Below are 19,393 nucleotides of genomic sequence, written 5' to 3' on the forward strand. Positions count from 1 at the left end.
AAGATCAGACATTAATCACAATATAAAACATTCCAAATTTTAGAAGTTCTACAATCTTTAAAAGTTCAAGTCCTTTCAGCCTGAGCCAGGACCCTAAGCAGACCCTGGGTGCTGCTAGCTCTGCACCCAGTCCCACAACACTCAGAAGAAGCTCAACTTTCAGGTACTTTAACATGCCCAGGATCACAAGTGCTCTAACACAACCAGGATTACAGGATTTTTGGAGCTTGGTCACACCTGGATTTCCGGATCCCAGAGGCAGCTTGACTTCCAGGAGCTCTGACGCACCCAGGATCTCAGGATCACAGTATCCCAGAATCACAGGATCACAGAGACAGCTGGACTCTGGGGAGTTCTGGCACAACCAGGATCACAGGAGAGACAGGCTCCAGTCAGAGATAGTGAGAGCAGGTAGCACTAGAGATAACCAGATGTTGAGAAGCAAGCATAAGAACATAAGCAACAGAAATCAAGGTTACTTGGCATCATCAGAACCCAGTTCTCCAACCATAGCAAGTCCTGGATACATCATCACACTGGAAAAGCAAGATTCAGATTTAAAACCACTTCTCATGATGAGAATAGAGGACTTTAAGAACATAAATAACTCCCTTAAAAAAATACAAGAGAACACAGGTAAACAGGTAGAAGCCTTTAAAAATAAAACACAAAAATTCCTTTAAAAATTACAGGAAAACACAATCAAACATGTGAAGGAATTAAACAAAACCATCCAGGATCTAAATATGGAAATAGAAACAATAAAGAAATCACAATGGGAGACAACCCTGGAGATAGAAAACCTAGGAAAGAGATAAGGGATGATAGATGCAAGTATCACCAACAGAATACAAAAGATAAAAGAGAGAATCTCAGGTGCAAACGATACCATGGAAAACACTGACACAACTGTCAAAGAAAATGTAAAATGCAAAAAGTTTCGAACCCCAAAACTTCCAGGAAATCCAGAACACAATGAGAAGATGAAACCTAAAAATAATAGATATAGAAAAGAGAGAAGATTCCCAACTTAAAGGGCTAGTAAATATCTTCAACAAAATTATAGAAGAAAACTTTCCTAATTTAAAGAAAGAGATGCCTATGAACATACAAGAAACCAACAGAACTTCAAATAGATTGAACCAGAAAAGAAATTCCTCCTGTCACATTATAGTCAAAACACCAAATGCACAAAACAAAGAAACAATATTAAAAGCAGTAAGGGAAAAAAGTTAAGTAACATATAAAAGCAGACATATCAGAATTACACTCAACTTCTCACCAGAGACTATAAAAGCCAGAAGATCTTGGGCAGATGTCATACAGACCCTAAGAGAACACAAATGCCAGCCCAGGGTACTATACCCAGCAAAACTCTCAATTACCATAGATGAGGAAACCAAGATATTCCATGACAAAACCAAATTTATACAATATCTTTCTACAAATCCAGCCCTACAAAGGATAATAGATGGAAAACTCTAATACAAGGAGGGAAACTACACTCTAGAAAAAGCATTAAAGTTATCTTCTTTCAACAAACCCAAAAGAAGATGGCCACACAAATGTAATTCCACCTCTAACAACAAAAATAACAGGAAGCAACAATCACTTTCCCTTAATATCTCTTAACATCGATGGATTCAATTCCCCAATAAAAAGACACAGACTAACAGACTGAATACATAAACAGGACCCAGCATTTTGTTGCATACAGGAAATGCACTTTAGTAACAAAGACAGAGTAAAAAGTTGGAAAAAATTTCCAAGCAAGTTGTCCCAAGAAACAAGCTGGAAAAGCCATTCTAATATCGAATAAAATTGACTTTCAACCAAAAGTTATCAAAAAAGATAAGGAAGGACACTTTATACTCGTCAAAGGAAAAATCTACCAAGATGAACTCTCAATTCTGAACATCTATGTTCCAAATACAAGGGCTCCCATATTCATAAACGAGTCTTTACTAAAGCTCAAAGCACACATTGTTCCTCACACAATAATAGTGGGAGACTTCAACATCTCACTCTCAGCAATGGACAGATTATAAAAACAGAAACTAAACAGAGACACAGTAAAAATACCAGAAGTTATGAACCAAATGGATTTAACAAATATCTATAGAACATTTCATCCTAAAACAAAGAAATATACCTTCGTCTCAGAACCTCATGGTACCTTCTCCAAAATTGACCATATAATTGGTCACAAAACAGGCCATGACAGATACAAGAAGATTGAAATAATCCCATGTACCCTATAGACAGATCACCATGGACTAAGGCTGGTCTTTAATAACAACAAAAACAACACAACTCTACATTCACATGGAAGTTGAAAAGCACTCTACTCAATGATGACTTGGTCAAGGACAAAATAAAAAAAGAAATTAAAGACTTTTTAGAATTTAATGAAAATGAAGGCATACCATACCAAAAGTTATGGAACACAATGAAAGCAGTGCTAAGAGGAAAACCCATAGCTCTGAGTGCCTACAAAAAGAAACTGGAGAGAGCATACACTAGCAGCTTGACAGGACACCTGAAAGCTCTAGATCAAAAAGAAGCAAATACATCCAAGAAGAGTAGACAGCAGGAAATAATCAAACTCAGGGCTGAAATCAACTAAGTAGAAACAAAAAGAACTAAATAAAAAATCACAAAACCAGGAGCTGATTCTTTGAGAAAAATCAAAAAGATAGATAAACCCTTAGCCAGACTAACCAGAGGGCACAGAGACAGTATCCAAATTAATACAATCAGAAACAAAAAGGAAGACATACAATGGAAACTGAGGAAATTAAAAAAAAACCATCAGATCCTACTACAAAAGCCTATACTTAACAAAACTGGAAAATTTGGATGAAATGGAAAATTTTCTAGACAGATACCAGGTGACAAAGTTAAATCAGGAGCAGATAAACCATCCAAACAGTCCCCAAACCACTAAAGAAATAATAATGGTCATTAAAAGTCTCCCAACTTTAAAAGTCCAGGACCAGATGGTTTAAGTTTAGAACTCAATTTTTTAAATTTTTTCCCCTTCCCTTCTTTTTTTTTTTTTTTTTTTTTTGGAAGGAGCCTTTAAATTTTAATTAATTAATTAATTTTCTAAACATTGCTTCCCTTCAGTTCCCTCTCACAAAGTAACTCCTGCCATTCCTTTCCCTTCTCATTTGAGAGCCCCCCATCCCAACACCCCCACCCATATCCCCTCACCCTGGCACATCAAGTCTCTACAGGATTAGGCATATCTTCTTCCACTGAGGCCAGACAGTGCAGTCCTGTTAGGGAACTGATTCCACAGTCAGATTATAGCTTTAGGGTCAGCCCCCTCTCTACTTGTTGGGAGATCCATATGGAGACTGAGTTGCATATCTGCTGCATTTGTCTGGGGATCTCAGTCTGTTCCCTGTATTCTCTTTGGCTGGTGGCTCAATCTCTGAGAGCCCCATGGGTCCAGGTCCAGATTATTTGACTCTGTTGATCTTCCTGTGGAGTTCCTATCCCCTTCAGGGTCTTCAGTCCCTTCTCCAACTCTTCCATAAGAGTCCCCAATGTTTAGCTGTAGGTATCTGCATCTATGTCAGTCAGCTGCTGGGTAGATCCTCTCAGAGGACAGTTATGATTGTCTCCTCCCAGCTCTCAACAGAATATTATAAGTAGTGTCAGAGATTGGTGCTTGACCATTGGATGGGTCTCAAGATGGGCTGATTATTGGTTGACCATTCTTTCAGTGAGTGTCTGCTCCATCTTTGTTCCTTAGTCCCCAAGCCCAGGGAATAGGGGCGCTGACTCTTCATTAACTTCTTCAAGCTGATTTGATATGGCTGTCTCCTTAGAGGTCTCCCAGAGTCTGACATACCCAGAGGCAGATACTCACAGCTAACCATTGATCTGATCAAGGGTTCCCAATGGAGAAGTTAGAGAGAAGACTGAAGGAGCTGAAAGGGTTGGTAGCCCCATGAGGAGAGCAACAATACCAACCAACCAGAGCTCCCCAGGGTCTAAACCACCAGCCTAGGAGCACATAGGAAGGGACCTATGACTCTAGCTGTATATGTAGGGGAGGATGGCCTTGTTGGGCATAGGTGGGAGAGGAGATCTTTGGTCCCATGAAGGCTGAACACTGAGTGTGTGTGTGGGGGAATCTGAGGGTGAGGAAGTAAGAGTGGGGGGTAGGTGGGGGTATACCCTCATAGAAGCAGGAGGAGGGGGGATGGGATAAGGGGTTCCTGGGTGGTGGGGGGAATGGGGTAAGGGGATAAAATTTGAAATGTAAATATAATATTCAATAAAAAAGAAAAAAAGGAAAAGTTGTTAGAACCAACATCTTTAATAAAATGTCAGCCCTCTAAAAAAGGATCTTGATACTAAAATTTGTTTTGAGAATTGTATATTGCAGAATAAACAGCCTTGGTGTATCTATTTATCAAGCAAGCTGAGCAGACCTGCTCAAACTTCTGATGTCCTGAAATTCCATCTGGATACAGTGAAGACACAGCGTCAGAGGCTTATCAATTTACTCTTCCCCCCACCCCTCTTCTAATACCTCAATCCCCTTCCCTTCTTTCTCTTGCTCCAGCCCCACTCACTCCAGTCCAAAGGTTTACTTATTTATTACATGTAAGTACATTGTACCTGTCTTCAGACACCCCATACGAGGGCATCAAATCTCATTACAGATGGTTGTGAGCTACCATATGGTTGCTGGGATTTGAAATCAGAACCTTCAGAAGAGCAGTCAGTGCTCTTAACTGCTGAGCCATCTCACCAGCCCTTAGTGCAGAATTCTATCAGATCTTCTTTGAAGATCTAATACCAATACTCTTCCAACTCTTCCACAAAATAGAAACAGAAGGAACACTACTCATTTCCTTCTATGAAGCCACAATTACACTTTACCTAAACCACAAAAAGACCCAACAAAGAAAGAGAATTTCAGACAAATTTCCCTTATGAATATTGGTGCAAAAATACTCAATAAAATTCTCACAAACAGAATCCAAAAACACATCAAAACGATTATCCATTATGATCAAGTAGGTTTCATTCCAGGTATGCAGGGATGGCTCAATATATGAAAATCCATCAATGTAATCCACTACATAAACAAACTCAAAGGAAAAAAAAACACATGATCATCTCATTAGATGATGAGAAAGCAGACAAAATTCAACATCCCTTCATGGTAAAAAAAAAAAAAAATCTGTGAAAGATTAGGAATTCAAGGCCCATACCTAAACATAGTAAAAGCAATATACAGCAAACCAGTAGTCAACATCAAACTAAATGGAGAGAAACTTGAAGCAATCCCACTAAAATCAGGGACTAGATAAGGCTGCCCACTCTCACCCTACCTATTCAATATAGCCCTGGAAGTCCTAGCTAGAGCAATTAGACAACAAAAGGAGGTCAAAGGGATACAAATTGGAAAGGAAGAAGTCAAAATATCACTATCTTCAGATTATATGATAGTATACTTAAGTGACCCCAAAAATTCCACCAGAGGACTCCTAAATGTTATAAACAACTTCAGCAAAGTGGCTGGATATAAAATTAACTCAAACAAATCAGTAGCCTTCCTTTAAAGGATAAACAGGCTGAGAAACAAATTAGGAAAGCAAGACCTTTCACAATAGTCACAAATAATATAAAATACCTCTGTGTGACTCTAACCAAGCAAATGAAAGATCTGTATGACAAGAACTTCAAATCTCTGAAGAAAGAAATAGAAGAAGACCTCAGAAGATTGAAAGACCTCCCTTGCTCCTGGATTGGCAGGATTAATTTAGTAAAAATGGCCATCTTGCCAAAAGCAATCTACAAATTCAATGCAATCCCCATCAAAATTCCAACTCAAATCTCCATAGAGTTAGAAAGAGCAATTTGAAAATTCACTTGGAATAACAAAAAACCCAGGATAACAAAGACTATTCTTAATAATAAAAGAACTTCTGGGGGAATCACCATCCCTGACCTCAAACTGTACTACAGAGCAGTAGTGACAAAAATTGCATGGTATTTGTACAGAGACAGGCAGGAAGATCAATGGAATAGAATTGAAGACCCAGAAATGAATCCACACACCTATAGTCACTTGGTCTTTGACAAAGGAGTTAAAGCCATCCAGTGGAAAAAAGACAGCATTTTCAACAAATAGTGCTTGTTCAGGTGGAGGTCAGCATAGGAGAATGCAAATTGATCCATTCATATCTTCTTGTACAAAGCTCAAGTTCAAATGGATCAAGGACCTCCACATAAAACCAGGTACACTGAAACTAATAGAGGGGAAGGTGAGGAAGAACCTTGAATACTTGGGCACAGGGGAAAATTTCCTGAACAGAACACCAATGGCTTATGCTCTAAGATTAAGAGTCAACAAATGGGACCTCATAAAATTGCAAAGCTTCTGTAAGTTAAGGACACTGTCAATAGAACAAAGTGGCAACCAACAGATTGGGAAAAGATCCTTACCAATCCTATATCTGATAGAGGACTAATTGCCAATATATGCAAAGGACTCAAGATGTTAGACTCCAGAGAATCAAATAACCCTATTAAAAATGGGGTGCATATCCAAACAAAGAATTCTGAACTGAGGATTGCCAAATGGCTGAGAAGCACCTAAAGAAATGTTCAACATCCTTAGTCATCAAGGAAATGCAAATCAAAACAACCCTGAGACTCCACCTCACACCAATTAGAATGGCTTAGATAAAAAACTCAGGTGGCAGCAGATGCTGGTGAGGATATGGAGAAAGAGGAACACTCCTCCATTGTTGGTGAGATTGCAAGCTGGCATAAGCACTCTGGAAATCAGTTTGGTGCTTCCTCAGAAAATTGGACATAGTATTACCTGAGGAACCAGCTATACCACTCCTGGGCATATACCCAGAAGATGCTCCAACATATATCAAGGACACATGCTCCACTATGTTCATATCTGCCCTAATTATAATAACCAGAAGCTGGAAAGAACCCAGATATCCTTCAACAGAGGAATGGATACAGAAAATGTGGTACATTTACACAATGGAGTACTACTCAGCTGTTAAAAAAAACAATGAATTCATGAAATTCTTAGGCAAATTGGATGGAACTAGAAAATATCATGCTGAATGAGGTAGCCCAGTCACAAAAGAACAGACATGGTATGAAGTCACTGATAAGTGGATATTAGCCCAAAAGCTTGGAAAACCCAAGATACAATTCACAGACCACATGAAGCTCAAGAAGAAGGAAGACCAAAGTGTGTGTGCTTCAATCCTTCTTAGAAGGGGGAACAAAATACTCATAGGAGCAAATACGGAGACAAAGTGTGGAGCAGAGACTGAAGGAAAGGCCATCCAAAGACTGCCCCATCTGGGAATCCAACCCATATATAGTCACCAAATGCAGACACTATTGTGGATGCCAAGAAGTGCTTGCTGACAGGAGCCTGATATAGCTGTCTCCTGAGAGGCTCTGCCAGAGCCTGACAAATACAGAGGCAGATACTTGCAGCCACCCACTAAGCATGGTGTCCCCAATGAGGAGTTAGAGAAAGGACTTAGAGAGCTGAAGGGGTTTGCAATCAACCCCACAGGAAAAACAACCAACCAGATCCCCCCCAGAGCTCCCAGGGACTAAACCACCAACCAAGGAGTACACATGGAGGGACCCATGGCTCCAGCTGCATATGTAGCAGAGGATGGCCTTGTTGGGCATCAATGGGAGGAGAGGCCCTTGGTCCTATGAAGGTTTGATGCCCCAGTGTAGGGGAAGTTGAGAGCAGAGAGGCAGGAGTGGGCGGGTTGGTGAGTGGGGGAGCACCCTCATAGAAGCAGAGGGAGGTGGGATGGATGGTGGGTTTTCCGAGGGGGGGGACCAGGAAAGGGGATAACATTTGAAATATTAAAAAAATCCAATAAAAATTCAAATAGTAATAAATTCAAGATCTCTTTAAAATAGTCAAAAATCTGTCAACTGTGGGATCGTATAAGGAAAAAAAGTTGCTTTCTTCCTTAAGAGAGATGAACCAGGACGTTGTCTCAATCTGAACAAAACCAAACCAAACTCTAACAGTGTAAGTAGCTCAGTGTCCAATGTCTGGGATTCATTTACAGTCTTTTGGGGGTCCTCCTAAGTGTTTGGGTCTCTGGTTTTCCCTCTGCAACCCACACAGCTTGTCTCCTAGGCTTAGACTGGCTCCACTCCAGGGTTACTGCTGTTCTTAGCCCTTTTCCATGGTACTGGCATCTCCAAAATGCCTGGATCCTCTATTGCAACTGAACTGCACTTTCACCAGTAGTCTCTCTTGGGCTCTCTTTGTAAACTTGCCACAATATGCCAAACCTCAGCTGCTTTCTGTGACCCCTTCCTTTAAAATCAGAACCACCTGGGTGACTCTTGCACTACCTAAATTGAGCCATTAGCAAAAAGGTGCAAACTTTACCACCTCTGGAACACAGCTTCTCTGGGCTGACCCTGAGGAAACACTTCCCAGAGGGCTTCACCTCAATGGGGCTGGACTCTTCTTAATCACAACTGTTTTCTTCAGCCCAAGCTGAAGTGTCCCAGTTGTTAACAGCTGACTCTTCAGCTCCAGTTGACCAAACACCGCATAAGGCCTAGTAGAACCTTTGCTTCCCTCTGAAACTTCACAAGCCAGGCCTCCATCATCTGTACTGTTTTCAACATTTTTATCTTCCAAGTTCCTACAGAACAGAGCACTGAGCCCTGAGCATTCAAGGTCTTTCCATCCCAAAGTTCAAATGCCACCACAGTCCTTACAAAAAACAGAGTCAGGTCTCTCTATGTCAACAGTAATCCACAACCCCGGTACAGATTTCTGTCTTAGGATTTTTACTGCTGGGATGCAATTCCATGGCCAAAATCGAGGTATGAAGGGAAGGGTTTATTTTGCTTACATTTCCATGCAACCATCCATCACTGAGGAAAGCTGGGACAGGAAGTCAAACAGGGCAGGAACCTGGAAACAGCTGATGCAGAGGCTGTGGAGGCGGGCTGCTTTATCAATTACAACTCGATACAAGCCAGAGTCGTTGGAGAGCAGGGAGCCTCAGTCGAGAAAACGCCTCCATAAGATCAGTGTAGACAGGACTGTAGAGCATCTTCTTAATTAGCGACTGATGTAGTGCCATCCCTGGGCCGATTGGCCTGGGTTCTATAAGAAAATAAGCTGAGCAAGCCATGAGTAGTAGTAATCCATTAAACAGCGCCCCTCCATGGCTTCTGCACCAGCTCCTGCTCTGTTCTTGCTCTGTTTGTGTTCCTGTCCTGACTTCCTTCAGTGATGAGCATCGATGTGAAACAATAAGCCACAAAAATGCTTTCCTCCCCAAGTGTCTTTGGTCATGGTGTTTCATCACAGCAATAGACACCCTAATTGGGACACTTCCCATGGCTTGCCTCAGCCTCCTTTCTTATAAAACCCAGGACTACTAGGCCAGTGTTTGGCACCACCCACAATGCTCTGGGCCCTTCCCCTATCAATCACAAATTAAGGTAATGCCCTATATAGACCTCTCTACAGCTGGATCTTGTAAAGACATTTTCTCAATTGAGGCTCCCTCTGTTCTCTCATGATCAAGTTTCTAGTTTGTATCAAGTTGATATAAAAATTAGACAGCACACTTTCCTCAGTGATGGATGGTTGCATGGAAATGTAAGCAAAATAAACCCTTCCCTTCATAGCTCGCTTTTAGCCATGGAATTGCATCCCAGCAGTAAAAATCCTAAGACAGAAATCTGTACCAGGATTGTTGCTTAACATGTGGCAGATATTCAAATGGCTTTATCCTGATACACTTTTCACAGGACAAAATGGCAGCCTGTTCAAAGTATATATTTCACAGACATATACAGTCATCCAGGAACTTTTTGTTATTTTTATCTCCCATGCCTGACACGTGCTCGAGTTTTACTTCAAAGGAAAAAAAAAAAAAAGCAACCTGAACATGTTGGTGCCTGTAATCCCAGTACTCAGAAGGTGAAGATCTGGAGCTCAAGTTCATCATGGCCACAGAGCAAGTCCAAGGCCAGCCTGGGTCACATAAGACTGTCTTAAAAGGGGAGTTGGGGATAGGCATAGGTAACTACGATAGTACTTGGTGCGTGATTTAAATAAACATTAGTTGGTTTCTCTTTCTCTTATGGATTTCTGATCATTTATCACTTTCTGCTCAGTGTTGGCCATTGCTCCTCACAAATCCACAGCATCCTTCTATCAATCACAATGATTTTTGACCCCACTCTCTAATACCAGTGAAGTCTCCTTGACATTTTATGAACTGCAGATGTTTTCATTTTCAACACCTGCCAATATAAAAAAAAAATTCAGGTAAGCAAACAGACTGTAGATTTTTTTTTCCACACTTACTACTAATAAAAGCTGATGTGTATTGACTAAAGCTACGTATGTCCCAAGCAGTACTCTATTTGACATGTGTCACTTGGTTTCACTCTCACAAGGGCTCTTTGACATAGATATTATGATATGCCTGGTTTTATAGCCGAATAAACCGAGGAATGGCAATGGTAAGCCTCTTGTCAGAAGATCAGCCACTAGAAGCAGAGGAAGAACGGATGTCAAAGGTGGCTTGGCTATATCATTCTGCAGTGCACTGCCTTTTGCTGAGACCCAGGGTAAAACAATAAAGAAATTGAATTAGGTTTCAAGTACAGTCAGAAGAGACAACAAAGCCTTCAGATACTCTATTCAGCCACATGTGCTGAGTCCATCAATGGCTTACTTGGTAATACTGATTTGGGGGTAGGGTGTGCACATGCATATGTACGTGTGTGTGTGTGTGTGTGTGTGTGTGTGTGTGTGTTTGTGTGTGTGTGTTGCATTTGTATATGGCTCTATTGCCATTGCTGTTACACACAAACTGAAACCACACACAGCAATAATAATAACAATAAGAGGAGGAGGAGGAGAAGAAAAGAAGAAGAAGAAAAAGAAGAAGAGGAAGAGGAGGAGGAGGAGGAGGAGGGGGGAGGAGGAGGAGGAGGAGGAGGAGGAGGAGGAGGAGGAGGAGGAGGAGGAGGAGGAGAAGGAGAAGGAGAAGGAGAAGGAGAAGGAGAAGGAGAAGGAAGGAGGAGGAGGAGGAGGAGGAGGAGGAGGAGGAAGAAGGAAGAAGGAAGAAGAAGAAGAAGAAGAAGAAGAAGAAGAAGAAGAAGAAGAAGAAGAAGAAGAAGAAGAAGAAGAAGAAGAAGAAGAAGAAGAAGAAGAAGAAAAGAAGAAGGAGAAGAAAAGTAGAAGTAGAAATAGTAGTAGTTTGGAAGATAATGCTCCAAGTCTCTATGAACTCCATAAACTTGATACATTTGTTCAGTGCCACTCAACACCAAACACCAAACACCATTGTATGATGCAAAGATAAAAGAGGCTTCACCTTAGGGTTTCCATAGTTGCAACAAACACCATGAGCAAAAAGCAAGTTGGGGAGGAAAGGATTTATTTGGCTTATACTTTCAGATCATAGACCATTGTTGGAGGAAGTCAGGACAGGAACTCAACCAGGGCTGGAACCGAGAGTCAAGAATTGATGCAGAGGCCATTGAGGCGAGCTGCTTACTAGCTTGCTTCCCATGGGTTGTTCAGCCTGCTTAGTTATAGAACACCAGACCACCATCCCAGGGACAGCATGCCACACAGTGGGCTGGGCCCTCCCCATTGATCACTGAGAAAATAGCTTATAGCTGACTATTCTAGAGGTACTTCCTTCACTGAGGCTCCTTCTTCTCTGATGACTCTACCTTGTGTCAAACTGACACATAAGCCAGCCAGCACATAGGTAGACATATATATGAATGCAATTACAACTTAACAGTCCTTGACATAGAGAAGGCCTGCAGGCAGACAAAGGTGAAGTGAATGCCACTCCCCAAACCTACTACTTAAAAAGAGGAATGAATCTGCTTTAGAGTTCTTTACATTCTATACTTGGGGTTTCCTGAGAGCACGTTTCCCATTAACCCCAATCCCATTGAGCCAACCCTGTCTAAGACAGAGCTTTCCATTTCTCAGCTGGTTTTGACCAGATGTTTCACTTATTCCGTTTCCCTCTCCTGCCATCTTAGCCCTCAATGCTCCCTTTCTAGAATCTATACCTGAGGTGAAGTCCTTCAGTTCCTCCAGAGACAGTCTCCACTCTGTCATAGATGACTGAAGGGACATTAGGAGACACTTTGGGGCACTCATATTTGTCTGCAAATGCGCTTCACAAGCACACTGAATTTATTGAAATACATTGAAAACTCTATACTTTTAATAATATATTCTTACATACATTTATTTTTCTTCTATGCTGTTTGAACCTATGAAACAAGATCAAAAACTAGCCTGCCTGGTTTTGACTTTTTTTTTTCTAATACTAAAACATTTAAAAGATATATGCTTGAACTGTGAATGGTAGTGCATGCCTGTCATCAAGCTGTTCAGAGCCAGAGGAAGGAAGATCCGAAATTCAAAGCTAGTCCTGGCTACAGAGCAAGTCTGATGCCAGTCTGGGCTACATAAACCTTGTTTTAAAATGTATTACATACTTAACTTCACTACTTAGATCAATGAATTTACCTTCTCTACGAATACTTTCAGAAGGAAATATATTTATCTAGTGACATATTTACTCAACTTTGCTGGGTGAACATAATTTGAGTCATTATACACACCAGCCTCAAGCCCCATGGCTGCTGTTACTGTAATCATGGCTCAGAGCATTTACCAGGACACACAGGAGCAGTCAGCGTCTGTGACGTCTGCTCCCAGGTTGTTTTCAGGTCTATCATGCTTCCATGCACTTTTCTAAGAAATGCTTTTGTGTTGACTTTAGATACTCCAGTTTTTGTTTACCAACTCAGGAATTGTGTTGAGAGGAATCAGAGCCAATTAATTCATTGTCTTTATACCCAACATCTAAAAGCTAAGGGTGCCAATGCTTCAAGCATAGGCTTCACAGAAACTAACTTGATTCTGAGTCTGTGGCCATGGGTGAACATGCTCTAGAGCAGCAGTCCTCAATGTGTGCGTCTCAACCAATCTGGAAGTTGAATAACCCTCTCACAGGGGTCGCCTATCAGACCCCCTGTATACCAGGTATACAGGGATTCCCAATAGTAGCAAAATTAGTTATGACGTAGCAACTTAAATGATTTTATGGTTGGGGGTCACCACAACACGAAGAACTGTTAAAGGGGCGTGGCATTAGGTAGGTTGAGAACGCTAAAGTCTAGAGCAATCTGCTGAAATTACTCCCCAGGGAAGATTTAATGCAACTTTTACAGGTTTTGGATCACTTGAATTTACTGTTTGTAAATTCTCGGATCCTTTAAAATACAAAATGGCACATTTTAAATCTTTCAGAGATATTGTCAAAGAGGCAACTTCAAAGCATGGCTTCTAACACTGAAGTCTCTGACAAACCCAAGTCTTACCCTAATACTTCCAGGAAGTGTAGAAGCGTGAGTTTATGTCATTTTTATTTCCCCCATTAATTACTTCCCCTTAAATTGTCTTTTAACCTTCTAGACCATAATCTGCTTTTGGTGGCCATGCCAAACCAACTGGAGAGAGAAATTCTCATGACTCTATACTATACCCAGCCTTCAGACTTCCAATTAATAACATTTATTAAGCACTTCCCATGACTCCAGCATTAAGGTCCTTCTCAACCTTTATAGTATTCCACTAGCTTCTGAAGCGCATTTGCTGTTGGAGGATGCCGAGGCACAAAGCTTATTTACCCAGTGCCTTAGGACATGAAACTGGATATGGTAACTCTCTCCCAGGCTGTTCCCTTTGCTCCCTCCACCTACTGACAGGCAATTGGGTATGAGGTAATGCAGTCCACACAGAATGTGCATCTGCCCTTGCTGCAGGTTGCTGATACTCCATCCCAGTCCTATAGATTGCAATGAGAATTCTCCCCTGCCCTTGTCGGCCAAAAGTCTGCAGTGCTGCCATTCATGGGGCACTTTCTTTCACAATATGAAGGAAAGAGAACTTAAGACCGTTTATCATCACCCCAACGGTATTTAGGGGCCAGGACTCAGAAGACCGATTTTGAATGTACCCTTTAAAGGATATTGCAGGCAAACTGGGTTTGGTTTGAAGAACCATTCTAGAGACTAAGGAACTGACAAGTCACAAGACAGAACACAATACAAACCTTGAGACTTCCAGCTGAAGTTTGCAAAATGTCAAGGTTTATCAAATTTTAAATTAAGATAGTTTCTGATTCCCATGCATAGTCTCATTTTGAAAACTTCCAGTATCATTAGAAAAGCCAGACACTATATGCTTAAAATTTATTTACAGTTAATAAGTTAAAAAGCAACACACAACCAAAGTGTAAATCTCATTCTCATATGCACATTAAACTGTCCAGGGAAACACTTCAGTTCCATTACAAACAATTGTGTTCTAATGCACTTAAGACAACAGTTTATCAAAAAATATCTGAACACACCAATAAAGGAAATGTTATGTATGTATGTTCATTAAAAATCACCGATTTAAAGAATACCATAACAACCCTTAAAACAACAAAAACCTTTAAGTTCAAAATTGTGATTTTTTTGTATTCAAATATCTTAAAAGTTTTTTTATAAAGTTTTTTGAAAAATAGTAGTATTATGTACACATGGCAAATCAATAGGTATGAGCTACCAGCTTAAGTTACACTTGTCCATAGAATACTGGAACAGACAAAATAAATAGGCACCACAACAGCAACACTGCACTATCAAACAAAGGAAGCTTGCCCTCAGCTATCGCCAGGTCATTGGCTTAGCAAAGTAAAAGTAAGTTGCTGGGTGATGGGGAGGAGGATGTCTAACAAGGTTACCTTGAGGTGCCAGTCACCACAAGTGGGAACTCAAAAGTCAAGAACTAAAAAAAAAAAAAGCTGAGCAAGGTGACGCATTCCCTCCCAGGTGACCTCTCTACTTGTGCCATCAGAGATGAGAGAGGGCAAAATAACAAATGGGACGTCTTGAAAAAACTACCCACAAATGAAGCTAGTGTATCTTTCTAGTACAAAATCCAGATGCTTCATCTTAAAGGCCACAATGTCAAGTTTCTTTCCACATCCTGTCCAAAGGTACCCAGGAAAAATTCCACTTTCTTATAATAGACTCATCAGCTACATCAGATGTGTCTTCATATGTTCAAAGTTGCAACATGGGTTTTGCTGCAGAAAAACTTGGCAAAATAAAGGTTATATTTTTGAGCTGTATCAAACTCAACATGGGAAACCAAATCCAAACTTTAGTCAGTCAGACCAATAAACCAAAGAAGCATTTATGCATACCGCCAACTGCACTAAAGTACCAAGGCATGAGAGAAACAAATGTCAAAATATCTCAGTAAAAATAAACGTATGGTGTAACTGGTTACCTGTCCATTGTGGGCTGAGGTAAATTTTTACCCTCAGCCATGTCTAATTTCAGAATCCTCTGGGAAGTATCTAGATAAATCCCATGTTGAAATTACATTCTAATATGGCCATTGGATTTATTTCTTGTTATAAAACTATATACATGTGGAGTGGTACAAATGCATTTTCATCAGGTGCTACTTAGCTATAAAAGTTAACAATATATCTTTTGGGAAGAAAAGCCTATGTCTCTGAAATACATTTGGCAATGGAAGCTAATAACCAAGACTGTCTCAGCTTCCCATGACACAACTCTATCACTCTCCCTCTCATGGTGACCCACTTTCATGTACTCAAGTAACAGTATTTGTAACAATGTATTATCATTGAGTGGTGAATAAAAGGCTGAGGCTTGTGGGAAACTGGCATAAAGTCATATATGTGTGTATATATGTATATGTGTGTGTTTACAAAACAAAAACACTAAAATTAAGGTCACAACTCTTTTCATGAACTATTAAAAACTTAAAAAAACTTAATTCAGAAAGCTATGCCATTGAATTCTAGGAACACAAGAGTCAAAACTGCAACTCTCATTATTCTAAGAAACTGTCAAGAGAGATAAACCGTAGCGTTAAGGGCTTAATAAGTTCCAGCCCTGTATGAATGTCCCATGGCAGAACACTTAAATCCGAAATAACAGTGGTAGAAAAACACTATTTGACCCTTTAGGTATTGCAGAAAAAGCTGGCTGTGGCACCACTGGCTAAAAAAAACCATCAAGTCTTGCTGCCACCAATGACCAAAGGCACTTGGATAATCAAGAACTCTACTCTGGGCCATATGGTATACATGCTATTATAAAAGTGTACAAGAAGGGTCAGTACTGTGTGGCTCGATGTTTTGATTCCTGTGGCCTTCAGCTATCAAAGATTGCAAACACAATTATGAATGGGAAGAAGAGAAAAAGAAAACTCATAGGACAAAACGTCAACCAATTGTCATGGTTTTCAGAAATACAATGAGTATTAGTTTAGGCATTTCTTGTTATCCAACAACAAAGAATTAAGATCTACTTTTCTGCCAAACAATATGGTACCAAGAAATGCCCCTGCCCCTCCCTATAGATCATTCACAGTTCTGGGAATTCTAAAGGGTATTCTGTTTATTCACAATGACCACACGTATTGATCTCTCCTAAGCAAGTTCCATCTTAATTCTCTTCCCATTAACAATCTTGAATTTTATGTTAGACCAAGACGTGAGGCCAAATCACCTCCAACTGGATTCCAGTCATTCTTGTAGCCAACATATTCTTCAAAATTTATTCAATTTTTATCACAAGCCATGTGGTTCAAAACACTTCAATTTTATTCAATTAAAATGAATAGAGTAAGTCAACTTTTCTTAAACAAAACTTTTAAAGAATATTCTGCCATTTTACTTAGGAGCTCAGTAAATATAAATATTAAATTTCAATATAAAACTTTATATATAAACACCGTAACCTTTTTTTTAACTTGTACTTTGCATCTCTTGGCAATCACTGAGCTCATGAAATTCAAAGCCATACAAATCCTTACATTAACAGTCATAAGCGTGAAACTCTTAAAACACGACCTTGATCAAAGCTTTGGAATCCATTAAAAATTAGAAAACGAGTGGGCTTCAGAATACCCTGAGCGTACACCAGCACTTCACCAGGAAACACAGTCGATCTTCTGTCCAGAAAGTGGGGCTGACAGTCAAACAGAAACAGAAGGGGACTAGGGAGCAAGTAAATTTCTGGCTTTATTACACAAGCACAAAACAAATTCCTTTGGAGAAAAAAACTTGTAAAAGTCTTCGGAGGGCTTCCAGACCGGTGAGGTAGAGTCCGAGAGGGAGAAAATGCACGTGTCCCTCCAGGTTCTGGAGACGTCTCCATCCGGGTTGGGAAGCAAAGGGACTTCTGTCTCGGGTCCGGCCGTCCCGTCTGGCCGCAGGCGTGGGGGCCGCACCTGTCCCGATCCCGGACCGCGGCGCCGCACCGCATCCAGGGGCCTTGTTCGCGCATAAAGTGCACCAAAGGGGGCCGGTTCTGTAAACATTCGACTGCCATTAATTAGTCCGTTCCAGCGCGCTGAAGCTTCCTCGGGCGGCGGCCGGCAGGAGGCGCCGCAGCGTGCATCACACCCGGGGCACCGGGAAGCGGCGCAGCCTCACCACCGGGTCCAGGTCCACTCGCAGCACTTGGCGCGCCCTGCGCCGCGCCACCGCCAGGCTGCGCTCGCCCCACACGTCGTCGCCGACGCGGATGGTGGGGAAGCTGGTCAGCGTCGGGGTGGCCGCCCTCCAGATCTCCTCCAGGGTGCGGCCCCCAAAGCAGGACTCGGGAGGCCCCGGCTCCGCAGCGGCGGGGCGCGGCCTGCGGGTGCCCGCGGCGGCCCGAGCTCCACGGCGCCTCCTCCTGGGCGTTGTGCGCGGGCGAGGCCGGCGCGCGGGGCGGCTGTCGGGCGCCGGGGGGTCGGGCACCAGTGCCCGGCACGAGGAGTAGCCGTAGACGTCCTTGCTGCGCAGGATGTGCGGGGAGAACTGGTGCTTGAGGCTGCAGAGGAAGCTCCAGAGCTCCGCTTCCGAGCTCATGAACTCCGTGCTGCTGGGCATGAAGAGCTTGAAGGCGTCGCCCAGCGCCTCCGTGCTGCCGGCCAGCGACAGTTGCGAGCGCGAGTACACTACCTTCTCCTCCAGCGCCTCCAGCCCGGCCCCTCCTTCCGCTCCGTAGCCGCCGCCCCAGGCGGCCCGGGGCCGCCGCCGCCGCCTCTTCACGCCGCGTCGCATCGGAGGCTGCTCGGGGCCGCCCGCCGTCCCCGTCCGCGCCGGCTCAGCGGCGCTCGCTTGTGCTGGCTCCTTCCGCCCGGCGCCGCTCGCTACTTTTCTCGCCTTGCCGCCCCTCCCCCTCGGGGCGGAGGACGCTTTGGATGTCCTGTGGCCCGGCTAAAGATGGCGGCGGCAGCGGGCACCCACCCCGGGGCTTTGTCATTGGACGGCGCCCGCCCCCTCCCCTGGCTTCTCTTTCTTCTCTTCTCTTGCCTCCTTTCACCCTCAGCCTTTCTTTAAATGGGCCCGCCTTAGTCCCCGCCTACCGCGGCCTCGGCTCCTCCCATTGGGTGCTCTCCGAATGAGGGGCGGGGACTGCTGAGGGAAAGGCCAGTTCCTGGAACATGGTGCCTGTGGTGGGTGATGGTGATGGCCCTGGAAGGCCAGTCAACCATTGGGTGGGTCCATGAGGGTTGCCCTGTCAAGAGAAGTAGGTGGGTGGGTGTAAGCTCCAGGTTTGGGAGTGTCGTGGGTGATAGTGTGCAGCTGTGGGTTGAGCTGGGGAAGTCTACCAGTCTGAATAATGAGACAGAACCCAAAGACTTGATAGTTTAACAGCTAAGAGAGTTGGGTCTAAAACGAGAGGGGAATGCGCATTTCACAAATCCCTTCTAAATTCCCAAATCCTGCTTTGGCATCTTCGTAGGCTTTGCCTCTCCTGACCCCACCTTTCAAGAAAACTAAACATTCAGGCATTGATGACAGCTTCCTTCTGGGCAATGGAACCATCTTGGCACACTTAGGAGATACTGGTCATTGGGAAAGAAAAGACTTAATACTGTATGAACTAAAAAGTCTGCTCAAGTTGGGCAAACAGCAATGGCAGCAAAGCCATTCTGCTGAAAGAAAATACTTGTTTTTAAATCGGAGTGCTTTCCACATTTCAGTTGGTATTAAATTGCCCATTTGCAGCACCGTCTCTATCCTTAATGTAGTATTTCACATAATCAATAAGATTCTTTGAGAAGAATACATCCTTAAGAATGAATTACCTTTTGTATTTGGGAAGACAGTAGTAGACATTCATTTTGTCGATTTCGATTTCTCTATTCACACTCAACTCGCTGCCTATTCACATAATAGGCGCTGAATGCATACCAAATGAATGTATGAAATAGCACTGACTGTTTGAAATGGAGTGCAGCACTGAA

The 19,393-nt window shown here is 42.5% G+C and overlaps 1 protein-coding gene across 1 annotated transcript; it reads right to left on the reverse strand.

Moving 5' to 3' along the window:
* Positions 1–14,301: 14,301 nt before the first annotated feature.
* Ccdc71l (coiled-coil domain containing 71 like) lies at positions 14,302–18,450 on the reverse strand. Its single transcript, XM_034514535.2, has one exon. The coding sequence runs from the start codon at positions 18,201–18,203 to the stop codon at positions 17,553–17,555; it is 651 nt and encodes a 216-aa protein (XP_034370426.1). The 5' UTR covers positions 18,204–18,450; the 3' UTR covers positions 14,302–17,552.
* Positions 18,451–19,393: the final 943 nt, after the last annotated feature.

Source organism: Arvicanthis niloticus, chromosome 11, assembly GCF_011762505.2.
Source record: "Arvicanthis niloticus isolate mArvNil1 chromosome 11, mArvNil1.pat.X, whole genome shotgun sequence".
Taxonomy (NCBI): Eukaryota; Metazoa; Chordata; class Mammalia; order Rodentia; family Muridae; genus Arvicanthis; species Arvicanthis niloticus.